General features: G+C 43.9%; 1 protein-coding gene across 1 annotated transcript in view; it reads right to left on the bottom strand.

Moving 5' to 3' along the window:
• HEPHL1 (hephaestin like 1) overlaps positions 1-12,408 on the bottom strand; it is an 81,452-nt gene extending 69,044 nt beyond the window's left edge. The window contains exon 1 of the mRNA XM_055283290.1: positions 12,224-12,408. Within this exon, the coding sequence (XP_055139265.1) occupies positions 12,224-12,393 (170 nt within the window). The 5' untranslated portion in view covers positions 12,394-12,408. The remainder of the gene's footprint in view (positions 1-12,223) is intronic.
• Between the last annotated feature and the right edge of the window lie 2,428 nt (positions 12,409-14,836).

Here is a 14,836-nt window from a genome sequence, read left to right as displayed (position 1 = left end):
GTTTAATGGCTTTGGCACTTAAAAACAAACAAACAAATGTGAGTTTGTCCCCATCTTGGCAAGCTAAAGCTGGGATGGTGTTGCAAACTCTATTTGCTGAAAAGCATAGGTTGCCATATTTGAATACCTTCTAGGTCCAGGATAGCCAATAGATTTTATCTTGTGCACCAAATCTGATTGGTGGCAATTGCTTAGAAAACAAGTCGAGGTTGAGTTCAATGAGAGAAGAATGCCATGATCCACACTAGATGTCCGCTGTGGACATGAGGGTGGGGGCACTCCAAGCACATAGTTGCTCTTCTTACCCTACACAAATGGCCAGGCCACACAGTACTCCAGAGTCTTTGGGTCCTCTCTACACCTGGATGACATCACATCTTACTGCTGGGAGAAAACACACTGAGTTGTTTAGATCTGAGACCCAGCTGCTCTCAGAAATTCACCATATGACCTTGTTACCAGCAGCAAATTCATATGGGCCTGCAGCAACCTCAATTCCTGCCTCCTCAGAAGAAAGAATTCAATTCAACTAAGGGGCATAAGGCAGAAGGAGAGACTGAGGCAAGTTTTAGAGCAGGAATGAAAGTTTATTAAAAGGCTTTAGAGTAGGAACAAAAGGAAGGAAAGTACCCTTGGAAGAGGGCCAAGCGGGCGACTTGAAAAACAAGTGCGCAGTTCGACCTTTTGACTTGGGGTTTTATACACTGGCATACTTCTGGGCTCTTGTGTCCCTTCTCCCGATTCTTCCCTTGGCACGGGTTGTCCATATGTGCAGTGGCCTGCTAGCACTTGGGAGATGAGCATGTGCAGTGTGTTTACTGGAGCTGTACGCATGCTCACGTGAGGCATTCTTCCCTTACCGGTGGAATGTCCCTGGAAGGTCATATACCAGTTAAACTCCGCCATTTTGCCCCTCAATGCACTTGCTTGAACCCATTTGCCCAACTCCTGAGATCTTATCAGGAAGCGGCTGATCACCAGTTTCAGGTTTTTTCTATCTATAGGGAGATTGCCTTTCCCTGGCACTGACTGTGACCAATTATTACTTTAGAGAGACAGTTAACAACTGCCTGACCATCACCTGATGGTTACCTGACATTCCTGGTCAGGTGGACCCCTCTCCTGCCCTGCTCATGCCTGACTAGCTACCTAATGTAACAACCTTATAGGCTTCAGTTTGCTGGGTATGCCTCCCAAAGACTGTTGGGACCTGCTAACAAATGGGGTTTACAGCCACCTTGACATTTTCTAATTTGTAAACTGAAGCTTACAGCATAGCAAAATTAAAAAGAAAATAATTTAAAGAGAGCACAGCAAGGTTTAAAAGTCAAGCTAAAAAGTGATTATCACTCCCACTCTCTAACCACCTGAGGTATCCAGCCTGCCCCAGACCACGTAATAAAATCATAAGCCAGGTCAAACCCACCAGCAACAAAGCCTCTTTTAATGAAGCAGACCTTGGCCTCAGAGGCTGGAGAATCCCCCAGGGTTTTCAGCTGAGCCAGATTAAGGGGTAGAGCAGCTGAGTCTCAGATCTAAAGGGCACTGGAACATCACTGGGGAGCTGGAAGCATTTCAGTGTGGATAAAATTCACTGGAAATGACATTGAAGGTGGAGAAAATTGCAACCTGTGGAACTTCTGTGGGGTAAGCACTGTATGTCATTGGAAAAGAGGCTTTGATTAGCTGTTTGAGATGGGGTTTGGGAGGTGGGTGAAGAGACCCCAAAGGTTATGCTCGAATACTAACAGGTGGCCACAAAAATCTATTCCAAGGAGAATTGGTCCAGTGAACTGTAGAGTGGACTGCTTTTGGCTTGCAGCCAAAGAGAGGTAAGAACGGCCATCACCAGACCACTTTCTCCTCTCCTCAGTACTCAGCCTCTCCTATAGATGAAGGAGATCCATGCTATTTATCTGCCCAGAGCACCCGATTATTAACCTTCCCAGGGTTAACCCTATCCCACCCTTGATGTGGAGTCCGTGGTAGGGAGGAGGTCCTGGGACAAGGAGGAACCCATGGGTTTAGACCCCGATGGAGAAGCCAGAGATGGGCCTGACTAGAGAAGAACCCCAGGAATCACAGGGCAAGACCTCCCAGAGGCAGCAATGTTCTCTGTCCCCCAATTACTAGGTTCAGCTTCCAATCCAAACAATGTGATCAAGACAGGAATCCTGTTTAAAAAATTAGAGAATGATTTTGATAGCAAAAGCCTGGAAAGACCAAAATGTTCTTCACCTGGCAGCTGGGTAAATAAATGATGGCATTCATGCCACACACCCATAAGAAAAGAATAAGATGGTCTACAGGTGCTGATATGGCATGATCACCAAGATACTAATTAAAAAAAAAGCCAATTGCAGAGCCGTATGTAAAATATTATCCCATTTGTGTGTGTGTGTGTGTGTGTGTGTTTAACAATGCACATTTACCTATATGCAAAGAATACATCTGGAAAGTGACCAGGGAAACAAAGTGTAGCCTCCAGACTATGAAACTGAAGCCACAGGTGGGAGGGAGGATGGATGAGAAGTTTACTTTCATTCATCCTCTTTTATACTGTTGTAGGGGGATGGGGCAGTTACTCTACCTACAAATTCAATACTAAAAACAAGCTCACATTTTATTGACAAAAAAAGAAGACCCAGGCTGTTTGGCTGCCAAGGGACCAAAATTCTCTTGCATGCCTTCTATTTCTAAAAACAAAGCTGCCACAACAAAGGGTGTTGTTGGATTGAGTTCTGCTCTGCAAGGGGATTGGCCTCTGGAGCAGAGAGCATGGCATCTGCTCACTATCCCTGCTCAACCTCTGGCTTGCCAACTCTCCTCTCAGGCATTGAGGCTGAAGTCTTGGGCCCGTCTATGAACATTCTGGGTCTCTTGTATCCAAGCATCCACTAAGCCTGCAAGTGTCTACCCAGGAGCAAGAGTTAGCCCTCTCCCACTCTATAAGGCAAAGACTTACATTTCCCTGTGCAAGAGAATGGGATATAAAAGTTGAGATGCCTGACCCTGGACCTTTATAATAGAGGCTGTTGCATTTCTCAGCCTTGCTTGCAACTTGGAGTAGTCATGTGACATAATTCTAGCCAATCAGATGTAAGCAGAAGTCACTCAATGATACTTCTCCAGGTGTAGCTGGAAGACACCCTTTTTATCCTCTTCTCTTCCCTTTATTCATGCCTGAAATGTAGACATGATGACTGGCGCTCCAGCAGCCATCTTGAGATAATGAGGAAGAGGGTCACACCCTAGAGATGGTCAAGTGAAAGCCAAAAGGAACCTGGGACCCAGATGATTGCCAATCTCTGGCTCTCTTTTATGTAAGCAATAATAATACATCTTTAATCGACTTAAACCACTTCTGTTTTTCAGGACTCAGTTAATGAGTAGCTGAATACAGCTCCTGATTGATCAGGCTGTTCAAAAGGAGAAGGAAGAGGAAGAGGCAGAGGAAGAACTGAGTCATCCCCAAGCTTGCTAATAAGCCTCAGAGTTGCCCAGTTTTATAGCTGACAATGGGTCACCCAGTAAGGTGGCACAGCAAGGATTAGATTCAGAATCACTGGTGTGCTCTCTGAGTTCAGCCCGATGGGTAAAAATCCATAATACAAAACTATTATTCATAGGACCTTATCATTCCAACAGGCCCTGCAGGGAAGGATGGACATTGGACTCTACTTCTCTACCCTGTTCTCCCACCGCACACATGAAGACACAAAAGTACACACACATGCAAATGCATGTGGAGCACACATGCTCACATCTTCACATATGTACTGCTGCTTTTAATCTGCTAAAAGGTCCTGACCCCACCTCTGCCCAAGACCTTTCTCCATCACCTCCACAAGACCAGGTCTTACCATGAGTTGTCTGGCAAAGGCACCCAAATAAGAGGCAAAATAAGTATCAGGAGGGGCAGTGAAGTGTTTGCTGAGTCCCTGTAGGGACTGCAGCACTTATATATGCTTCATATTTTGGCACTGAGTTATACATTGACTGTTTTTCATATTCCTGGACATGTATCAGTCTTATCACCTATATAGCCAATAGTCACCCCAAGGGGGGATTGGGTTTTCTAAAGCAGTGGTTCCCAAATGTCCACCCATGTACCACTTGCATTAGAATCATTTGGAACATTTGCCAAATTTTTATTCTCAGGCCCCACTTCAGGGCGATGGAATCAGACTTTCTACTGGCAAGACCATGGCATCTGTATTTTTCCTAAGATCACCAAATGATTCCTGTAGTAGAGCTTTTTAGGGCTTGCCTATTCTAATTTTTCTTTCCTCCTAACCAAAGAAGACCACGGTGATTCTGCTTTTGCAAGTTAGATGGGCCATAGTGTTCTGGCAAATGGGCTGTGAGTGGAAATGCCATGTGTCACTTCTGGGTGGGGGCATTTAATTATTATTGCAAGACCCTCTCCTCCTCTGCTGCAGGAGAAGCCTCCTGCTCAGACAGTGAAGAGAACCCCTAGCTTCCTCCTTGTCCCAGGACTTCTTCCCCTGCACTGACTCCACATCAAGAGTAGGACAGGGTTGACCCATCAAGGTGCCCTAGGAAGATACTTAACACAAAACGAAAACTATAGTAACTATTTGATAAAAATTTGTTGAGGCTGGGTGTGGTGGCTCACGCCTAATCCCAGCACTTTGGGAGGCCAAGGCAGGAGGATCACTTGAGGCTAGGAGTTTAAGACCAGCCTGGGCAATACAGTGAGATCCTATACTTTTTTAACTAATAGGAAAAAAAAACTTGAAAGTAAAAAAAAAAAGAAGTGGGAAGGGATAGAAATAAGAGAAAGATAAAGTATTTGTTTTGGCGTCTACACAGCAAACCACCCATTGAGAACATATTATGCATTTGTAATAGTAGAACAGAAACTCCAGCTCCTTTGAGTTCTATAAAATGCAAATTTGCCCAAGAAACAAAGTAAGGAAGTAACTTCAAAGGAGCCATCCCCATGAAGCAGTCTCCAATTTAAATGGAGTATATTTGTTAGAATGTCGCATTGGTGAGCCATCTGTTGTTTATCGTGTAGCCACGGCGAGGGGCTGAGCAATCACTATCCCTCAAGAACATTTTCAATCTGCATTCTAACATCTTGACTCAAGCTAAGGAGGTGTCTACTTCCTGCTGCAAAGGAATCCAGTGGGGCCAGGAAGGTTAACATTAGCAACTGCCTTAAAGACAAGATGGGGACTTGGAACATTACATTGCCAATGCCTGGGGCCAATCCTGTGGAGGGAGATATCTTCCAAAAGCAGAGGAGATTAACCATTATCAGAACAAACCTGCCCTTGGGAATCCTCTACAGTACAGAGCTGGACTTCCAGGTTACATTCTCAGGATTTTGTAGCTTGCAGGGGTGTAAACCACACCAGCAATCCCATGACCTCTGCATCTTTTAGAGGGATGTTTTCTGATGGCTTCGTTGGAGCAATTGTTGATCATCTACTATGTCTGGGACATAAAACTAAAAGCTGGGGCCAAGCTGTATTAATCTCAGTCCCTGCATGCGAGAGTTTTACCATCTAGTTGGGAAACAAAACATATGCATTTGACAATAAACACACAGTTTTACAATGTTAACTGCCAACTCTACTGTCCAGAGCCCACATGTCTGTGGAGAGGGCAGGGAAATATAGGATGAAGATAAACTGCAAAATAATATTAGCAGAGAGTGTGGTCAGAGCCAACATGTGAGATCATAAGAGTCACAATAAGGACAAGAAATACTGTCTGAGCTTGAGAAGGAACATTCTTCACCAAGGAGAAAAAAAGATGAGATTGAGACAAATGCCACTTGGCAAAAGAAAGGGTGGAGACGGAGATTGCACATTCAATTTGGTGAAGCTGCACCCTCCCTATTAGATTAATAATTTTTAATACCATCTGGATGATGTGCTTCTATACATATTCTTTCACTCTGGGTCCCCTGGCACCACCTATGTCTTGGGTCCTTCCTTTTCACTCTTCATTTCCACAGAAGCCCTTCACACACAAGGCGTATTCAAAACAAATGGCATGATGAGGGGGAAGGAAAATGAGCTTGAATCCCAACTCTCTCACTTGCTGGTTGTGAAATGGGGAAGAGACTTAACCTCTCTGAACGCAGTTTCCTCTGCTGTAAACTGGTGACCATGGTAGAGCTATCATAAGGATTCAGTGAGAAGAGGTGTGGGGCCCCACACGCAGCAACTGGGAGAGTGGTGCTGAATCAATGACGGTTATGATTATTTCTGGTAAAGCATAAAGCTTTGTTAGAAAAGAGGAAAATGTGACCAGCCAAGGTCTTTCCCCCAGGGCTCCTGCTCTCCAGAGAACCCTGTGAGACAGCAGAGCTACCACGGGAGCTGATCAAGTGCTCTCAAGTGGCAGGCACTGTGTCTGAGTATGTGCAGATCCTAAGTCCCAAAGATAACTCTGCAGTCCTCATCTGCAGAAACTTATTGGAAAAATGGGTCTTTGCAGATGCGATTAAGTTAAGGATCTTAAGATGGGGAGATTATCCTGGATTAGCTGAGTGGGCCCTAAATGCCATCAAAAGTGTCCTTATAAGAGGCAAACACAGGCCAGACACACACAGAGAAGAAGACGATATGAAAATGGACGCAGAGATCAGAGTGATGCAGCCACAGCCAAGGAATGCTGGCAGATACCAGAACCTGGAAGAGTCGAGGAATGGCCCCACCCTTAGAACCTCCAGAGGAAGTGTGGCCCTGCCAAGACACTCAGTTCAGACGTCTGGCCTCCAAAACTGGGGGAGAATAAATTGCCATTGTTTGAAGCCACCCAGTTTGTGGTAATTTGTTACAGCAGCCACAGGAAACTAAAACACCCTCAAAGCAAGTACTATCACTATCCCTATTTTACTGATGAGAAAACTGAGGCAAAGAGAGATTGAATTACTCGCCCATAAAGTGGGGCAAGAATTCTAAATGTGACAGTTGATGCCAGAGCCCCATACTTTGCCAGCAAACTGGACTGCCTTGGCATCTCCCTTAGACCAAGGCTGGGCTACACTTGGCTGGGGAAATCCTCCCGATGCCCCCTGATCTCCCTCCCAGGGACAGAAGATTGGTCACCCCACTTCATGGTGTGCTAACCTTTTAAAGCAATGCCTGGAGCATAGTAAATACTCAGTGACACTTAGCTAACTTACTATACTGTCAATGAGTTATCTTTCAGATCCTGCTAACCAGGCCTTGGGGGCCAATCATATGGAGGTGGGAAAAGGAAGACAGGGACTAAGAGGATGCCTGTGAATCATGGAAAACAGGGGAGAACTGAGGTAGGGGAGGGTAGCAGGGACTGCCAGCTGCCTTGTAATATTCATGCTCCCCTTCTTTCTTCGTGTCAGAGGCAAATTCTATCTTTATTCAGGCAGAAAAGCACACAGCTGAAAGGTTATATTTTTTCAAGTCCTCTTTGTGGCTATGAGTATCCAATGAGATGTAAGTAAAATCGGTTGGGTAGGGTTTCAATGAGAACCCTTTAAAAGGCTGATGCAGCAAAAATTGTTCTGCTTCTACCTTTTGCCTTTCTTTCTTTCTTCCTGGAATATAGACACGATGGCTGGAGATCCAGCAGCAATCTTGTGACCATGAATGTGCTTGAGGAGGGAAACCACAAAGGGTTTAAAGCACATAGGCTAAGGATGGTGGATCAGAAATACAGAAAGCCCCTGAGATCCTGTTATAACATCTATCCCACCAGCCTTGGACTGCCCACTTCCGGATTCTTCTACAAATGAATACAAAATCCTAATTTGTGGAAGACATTATACTCCAGTCTCTAGTGGCAGCCAGAAACAATCACTTACTGATATAGCGTATAACAGCAGCTCCAAGAGATTCATATGGCATCAGTCCAAACAAAATATTTTTGGTGCTGATAAGACAGAAGTTGAGGTTTGAAAGTTACCATTTGTTTAGACCATGCACTAACCAGATGATATTCTTTACTTTATTTCAAAGCTCACAAAAACCTCTGTCTCCTCCCTGCTTCCCCTCAGTTGGTCCTTCTTTCAGATAGATGTGTGAGTTCTCTCTCACACCCGTTCTAGGGCCTGCTTCTTAGAATACTCAAAGCCCCTTGCCATACACTGGGCTGATGCAGTGATGTAGCTGGGTCAACTAACAGACTCTACAAAAATGGGGTTTGAGCAGTGGCTAGCCTCACTTATGTTCAAGTGCAGTTCCACCCATGAGTTAGCATCCATGGAAACCCTGCATTTCACTGGGAAGAAAAAGGCTGAATGTGTGTTGATGGCCTAATGAGGTCTATGGTGAGAACTGTGGCTTTAAATAAGATGACCACACTCTACTTCCATTAAAGATCAGGCTTTACCACCAAATGCACACCTTAATTAAGCACTTTATGAGCCTGAGCAGGACTGGTATAAATAGATCAAAATACTGACAGCATCCCCAGGCAACTCAAAGGAGCCCAGTGTCCCCATTTACTCCAAGGAGGAGGAGAAGTTTATTTATCTGGAGAAAACATTTCTAAATAGAATCTAACTCTAAATCCTATACTTTGTAGGAAACATTAGTGATTATAGACTCAGTTATATTTTTGAACCCTATAATCAAGCATAGGTACCAAGCAGAAAAGTTAAATCGCACCATCTGAGGGCTATAGAGTCTCAGCGAAATGATTTCAATTTATTTCCAATCTCATCCTTGTGCATAAGGATGTGCCTAACTTTGGTTTCCAAATGTTTTCACATTACTGAAACTTTGGCACCCACCATCTTGTTCCCCAGATTTTTGCCCATTCCCCTCATTCAAAGATAAAACAACCAGAACAACTCAATTGATAAGGTGATTAGCTTTTACTTCAACGATTTTGAATGCCTGCCCTGTACTGTATCCTCCATGGGATACTGTCAATGACAAAGTTCCATGTAGGGAAGGGGGATTATTAAATATATGCCAAAACTTCTTATCTATCATCATGGTGTTTTACTGCAGTTGCAGACATGACTGATGTACGTCAAGCAATTAGAGGGCAATGGAGAGGGAAGAAAATGCAGTGTCCAAGTTCATGATAAAGACCCCAAGCTCCATGAGTGGTTAGGAAGGAAACAGATCAGTACAAGCCAGGGTCATGGGGGAAAGCTTCACATATGAAGTGAGGAATTGCAGATAATTCTTAAAGGACAGGGGAAAAAATGGAGAAAGAAAAATACAGACTACTTCAAAAGTTGTCACATATGTCCACGATCAGTCCCAGGTCTTCTCCAACTCTAATTTCTCAGACTGAAAATTTGCAAATCATCTCTCTCCTTTCATTCACCATTGCAAAAATCTTTCTAGAACTGGCAAGTCAGGTAAGATATTTTTCATTCAGTTTCAAAATTATTTCTAATGCTTTGGCATTACACTTCTCAAGTGACTCTAGGGATTACATTTCAACTCCCTTCTTACACAAATTGAGGAAAGTGATATTCAGAGAGATTATATGACATGTTCAAGATTACACAACAAGTTGGGCAGAACAAGCACTAGAAGTTAGGTGTCTGGATTTCTATTTCAGGTTCTTTCCACTCATGGTGGAATTCTGAGCACCTGGCTCTCCTGGTCCTTTAAATATCAGACATTTGTCCAAGTGTGAATATCCAAAACAACAGACTGACCTCAGAAAGGCAGCCTATCCACCCTCCAGGAGGCTGAGTGAGGGGCATGATTACATCATCCATGATGACTCCTTCCTGCTCCTGGGGAAATGGCACAACACAGAGTACACACACTGAACTCTACTTATGTCCCAGTCACAGCATCTTCACATACACCCAGGATGCATATCTTGTGGTCCACAAGCAATGGCAGCCACCTACAACAGTCCTACCATTTTAGGAACTTGTCTGAGCCACCTACCACAACCACTAACACTGATGGGATCACTGATAAAAACCAGTATCCTGATGGGATCACTGATAAAAGCCAATATCCACTGCATACTCACCTGGATTTCCCTTCCAAGAGGTAGCAGTCAGTCTGACACAAACTCTGTCCCTTTGCATACCAGAAAGAAATGTTTGGGGACCTTGGCATTCTAGGTATGACACCTTAGCATGCCAGCTGCTTCTAAGAACAAATGCACTATCATATGGGACCATGCATTTTGAAACCATCTCACTCAAATCTGATGCCAAACCAACTGTTTTCATCATGCCTGTTTTCTTTTTCACCATAGCAATTTTTATATGTTTTATTGCACTTTCATCAAAGCACCATCTTCTGGTCGAAATGATCAAGAGACCCCAACTTCTTCCAGCACCCCACTTTGTGAAAACAGCATGGTAGTATTTGATTATTTATGATTCTTTGGGGTTTTGAATTAACCCAGATAACTTGTTTGGTCACTGACCACCAGTGATCCCTTTCAACATGCTTCTAGGAAGAGTGACAAAAGAGACTAAACGTGCCTTTGGCAAAATTAGGACTTTCTAGAAAGTTCTTATTACTCTGATCCCTGGCTTCCCTCAAAGTTGCTTTAATTCACTGGGGAAGGATCACCTTTACCAAGAAATAGATTGTGTGGTGAAAAGAAATATGGGCTGTGGAACCAAAGCAATGTGAGTTTGGTGCTACCATTTACTTATAAACTCCGGCAAGTATTTAACCTCAGAGCCTTGGTTCCTGGTTCATAAAATGAGAATAATAATATCTGCAAGCAGTAATGAATTGAAAAATCCCTCATAGAATTTTTGGGTCAGAATAAATGCCCATACACAGCTATAGTGACGTGGGCATTTTAGGAAGAAGACAGAATTTCTGTGGGTGTTAATCTTATGGAAAGGCAATCCAGTATCACATTTAGCTTAAACGCTATATTCATTACACTCAGTGTACACATTTTCAACATTCTTATCCCCAGTAGCTGCTCACATTGACCGTTTCCTACTGAGCCCACTCTGAGAATAGCAGAGCTCTATTTGTAGAGAAGGCTTCTGGCATTTTGGGTACCCTTTCAATCCCATAGCTATTCATCACAGTAAAGACACCACCACCAATGATCAGCAGATGTGGGATTGAAAGCAATCAAGAGTTTCCTTTGGAAATAGCCCTACAGACATTATATTTCCAGGTACAAAGCTTAAGGAAAAGTCTGCCTTGGCAGCTTGTCTGGCACAGGCTTCATCTTTGGTAAACAAAACATGACTATACCACTTTTGTTTTGTTAGAAAACTTGGAAGCTGTATTTCCAAGCCAACTGGATCTTTGGTCTTTCCTCAAAGACAAGGGGCCCTGGCTCTTAAAGACTTGTTGGTAGGCCCTGTGCTGTTCCTGAGTTTTATCAACTAAACTCATCTTTAGGAAATGGAACATGGATGCGGAATGCAACTGGTTCTGCCTGTCAGAAAAGAAGCAAGCATTCAAATATCCAACAGAGGTTGCCAAAACATCTGAAAAGATGTTCTAATAACCACAAAGTTGAAAATAGCATGACAGCTTCTGGTGTCAGGAGGTGACTTCAGAGGGAGATCCATGAAACAAATTAGATTGTTAAGATACTAGGCCCTGGAGGGGGCAGGGAGCAAGGGTTATTTTCTGTCCCAAATTAAAAATCAGGAACATAGAACACCATGGCGCCATCTCACCTAGCTATGCTATGTGTTCTGGGATAAGATATTGCCCTCAGCATGAATGACTTGGAGCTGGAATAAACTTTTTACCAGTTAAAGAGCTATTTCTAAGTAGACTCAAGGAAACTCTGAAAATAGCAGGCAAATCTCCTGTGACTTCCTTCTCTTTTAAACGTTGAAAAACATGACTTAGCATATTTATCTCCCATTATGATGTTTCATTCCAAAAATACAAACTAAGAAAACACTGTGTTTTAACAATAAGGAATTCTTGAAGTTTCTCAAATCTTCATCCCAAGTGTTGTCATTTAAAAACAAACAAACAGAATCCCCCAGAAGTTACTAGTAGTGCCTGGTGAAAACTGTCAAACACCTGGTTGTGTGTATGTCTCTTCACAGGCAAGGCTGTGAATAGGTGGCTCAATAAATACATGGAGCTATGAATATCTCTTCCAGATTACACACCCATCCATACATAGGGCTCTTCAAGCAAAAAACAAAACACCTTCTCTTGGTCTAGATCAACTCACCCCCATTGTAAGTACCCAAGAAATACAACTTTCCCCACGCAAAGTCAAAAAGAGGCCAAACCTGGGAGTCAATGAGGACCCTAAGTTCACTCACTTGTCTTCTGTGAAACTTTTCCCAGTAATAACATTCTTCCCTTGGGGTACATAGTTCCAGTATTCTTCCACAATCCCAATGTAGTATGTTCTGGTAACTGTGCCAACCAGTCCAGACAGACCCAGGAATGTGAGGAGAAAGATGCAGCCAGCTGGCTGCTTCCGAGGCATTTGTGGATGTAACTCAAGCAGGCAGGCAGCCTGCACAGGGGACAAATCTGTTGGTCCCTCCCCCTCACTCAGCTCCTCCTCCTCAGGTAGCTTGGGTTTGGGGAAGAGGCAGAGGCAGAGGCTGAGGCCTTGCGTAAGCAAAGCAAGCTCGACTGGGGCATTGCTTTGACAACAAAACTTTTGCCAGCCATCCGAGAAATGTGTGACTGGCTTATTTATGTACTGCCCAAGCCAACAGGCCTGTTTCTATACGTTTCGGTACCATGCTCTGACATCAGTCATTTGTCAGCCAGGATGACAGTGTGACAACTTGGGCTGATGGCTTTCCCCCACCCCTTCTTCCTCTTTTCTTCTCCACACCTCTTACATTAACACATTAAAATCTGAGAAGTGAGCTGGCCTTAGTGGGGCATCAGGAAATACTCCAGGCACTAAAGAAGGCCTTCTCTCTGTCGGGAGGGCAGAGGAAGTGACATAATCACCATCCAGCTTGTTTTATGAGGCTACATGAAACCACAAACTAACATCATAAAGTTCATCACAACAACATAAAACCCCACTAATCCTCCACTGGCTCGTGTACCATCTCCCCCATATTCTCTCAAATCCTTCCAGCAAAAATGAGAAGGTTGACTGCTGAGTTCAGCCAAAATGTTCACGGCCACCACCTCCACACAGGGAGATGCCTTTCTTAGGATGAATGAAAATGATGATGGGGGACTACCCTTCAGACACATGGAGACAAAATTCAGTAACAGGTCTTTGGGCGGAAAAGGCTGGGCAATTCTTCTGTGTCTTCTAATCTGTGTCCCAGAACCTCAGTATTGAAAGAGACCTTGATCAACCTTGGAAGAGAGTTACTCTTATCCCCATGCAGAGTTACTCTTGAGGGAGCAGCCATGGAATGAAGGAAACAGCCTCCTGGCCTTTGAAGTTGGTCAGACCTGGGTTTGAATGTGAGTTCCCACCACTTTCTAATTTAGTGGCATGGAGGAATCACTTAACATCATTGAGCTGGAGACTGTAGAAGAAGGATTGAGGGATTCTTAAGGAACTTTTTAAAAGATGATGTCTGCAAAGTGCCTACCCCAGCCCCTAGCATAGGGTAGGTACTAAGTAAGTGTTAAAGTCCTTCCTGCCCATTCATGCCCTCTAAGAGAGACTGTATCAACCTGTGTATCCACAGACTTGCATTTCCCCGCAGTCTTCGACTTCCTTTCCACTATTCTTTGCCAAAGTCCTATCTGCCATGCCTTCCACCAGTCTCAAGTAAGAGAATTCTTTTTCTTTAAATGGCAGCTACCCTATAAATGTCCCATAGCACAGTTTGTATTAACATTCATCTTAATTAATAATAGGCCAGGCACGGTGGCTCAGGCCTCTAATCCCAGCACTTTGGGAGGCCAAGGCAGTCAGATCACCTGTGGTCACGAGTTCGAGACCAGCCTGGCCAATATGGTGAAACCCTCTCTCTACTAAAAATACAAAAATTAGCCGGGTGTAGTGGCAGGCACCTGTAATCCCAGTTACTTGGGAGGCTGAGGCAGAAGAATCACTTGAATCTGAGAGGTAGAGGTTGCAGTGAGCCAAGAAGGTACCACTGCACTCCAGCCTGGGTGACAAGAGCGAGATTCCTTCTCTAAATAAATAAATAAATGATAAAATACATACTAAGTATCCTGTTTCATAACCAGGCTCTTAACATCTTTGATTTACTGATTTGTCTGTTGTATCAAGGACACTGGTAGAACAATTGCCATAGCACATTTCCATTTGGCTTAAATCTCCTCTTCAACGTGAGTTTGGGAGCTCTGTATGAGTCTGGCACTTCAACGGACACTATAAAGAAGGACTTATGTGGTAGGCCTGAGGTTGGCCTCAGAAGAACTAGGGAGTTCAAAGTTTGGCAATCTGGCCAGCTGCAGTGGCTCATGCCTGTAATCCCAGCACTTTGGGAGGCCAAGGCGGGTGGATCACCTGAGGTCAGGAGTTCGAGACCAGCCTGCCGAACATGGTGAAACCCTGTCTCTACTAAAAATATAAAAATTACCCGGATGTGTTGGTGCACACCTGTAGTCCCGGCTACTAGTGAGGCTGAGGCAGGAGAATCTCTTGAACCCCGGAGGCAAAGGTTGTCGTGAGCCAAGATCACACAACTGCACTCTAGCCTAGATGACAGAATGAGACTCTGTCTCACAAAAAAAAAAAAAAGGAAAAAAGTTTGAGGAATTTGGAAATGTCCCAAACCAAATATCTTGTTGCTTATATCCCAGAGAAGCTGGCTATTTTGGGCCTATCAAAAACGTTATTAGGACATATTCCCCTCTTTTTGGACAGGAGAAAAAAAAAAGGTGTAAGTGACACAGCTCAAAAAGACAAAAGAGTTAACTTTCCTACCCAAGATACCGAATGCATAGAATTAAAACCCAGGAGAAGGCATTAC

Source organism: Symphalangus syndactylus, chromosome 6, assembly GCF_028878055.3.
Source record: "Symphalangus syndactylus isolate Jambi chromosome 6, NHGRI_mSymSyn1-v2.1_pri, whole genome shotgun sequence".
NCBI classification, from domain to species: Eukaryota; Metazoa; Chordata; class Mammalia; order Primates; family Hylobatidae; genus Symphalangus; species Symphalangus syndactylus.
Note: the sequence above shows the minus strand (reverse complement) of the source record. Positions and strands in the feature narration are given on the sequence as shown.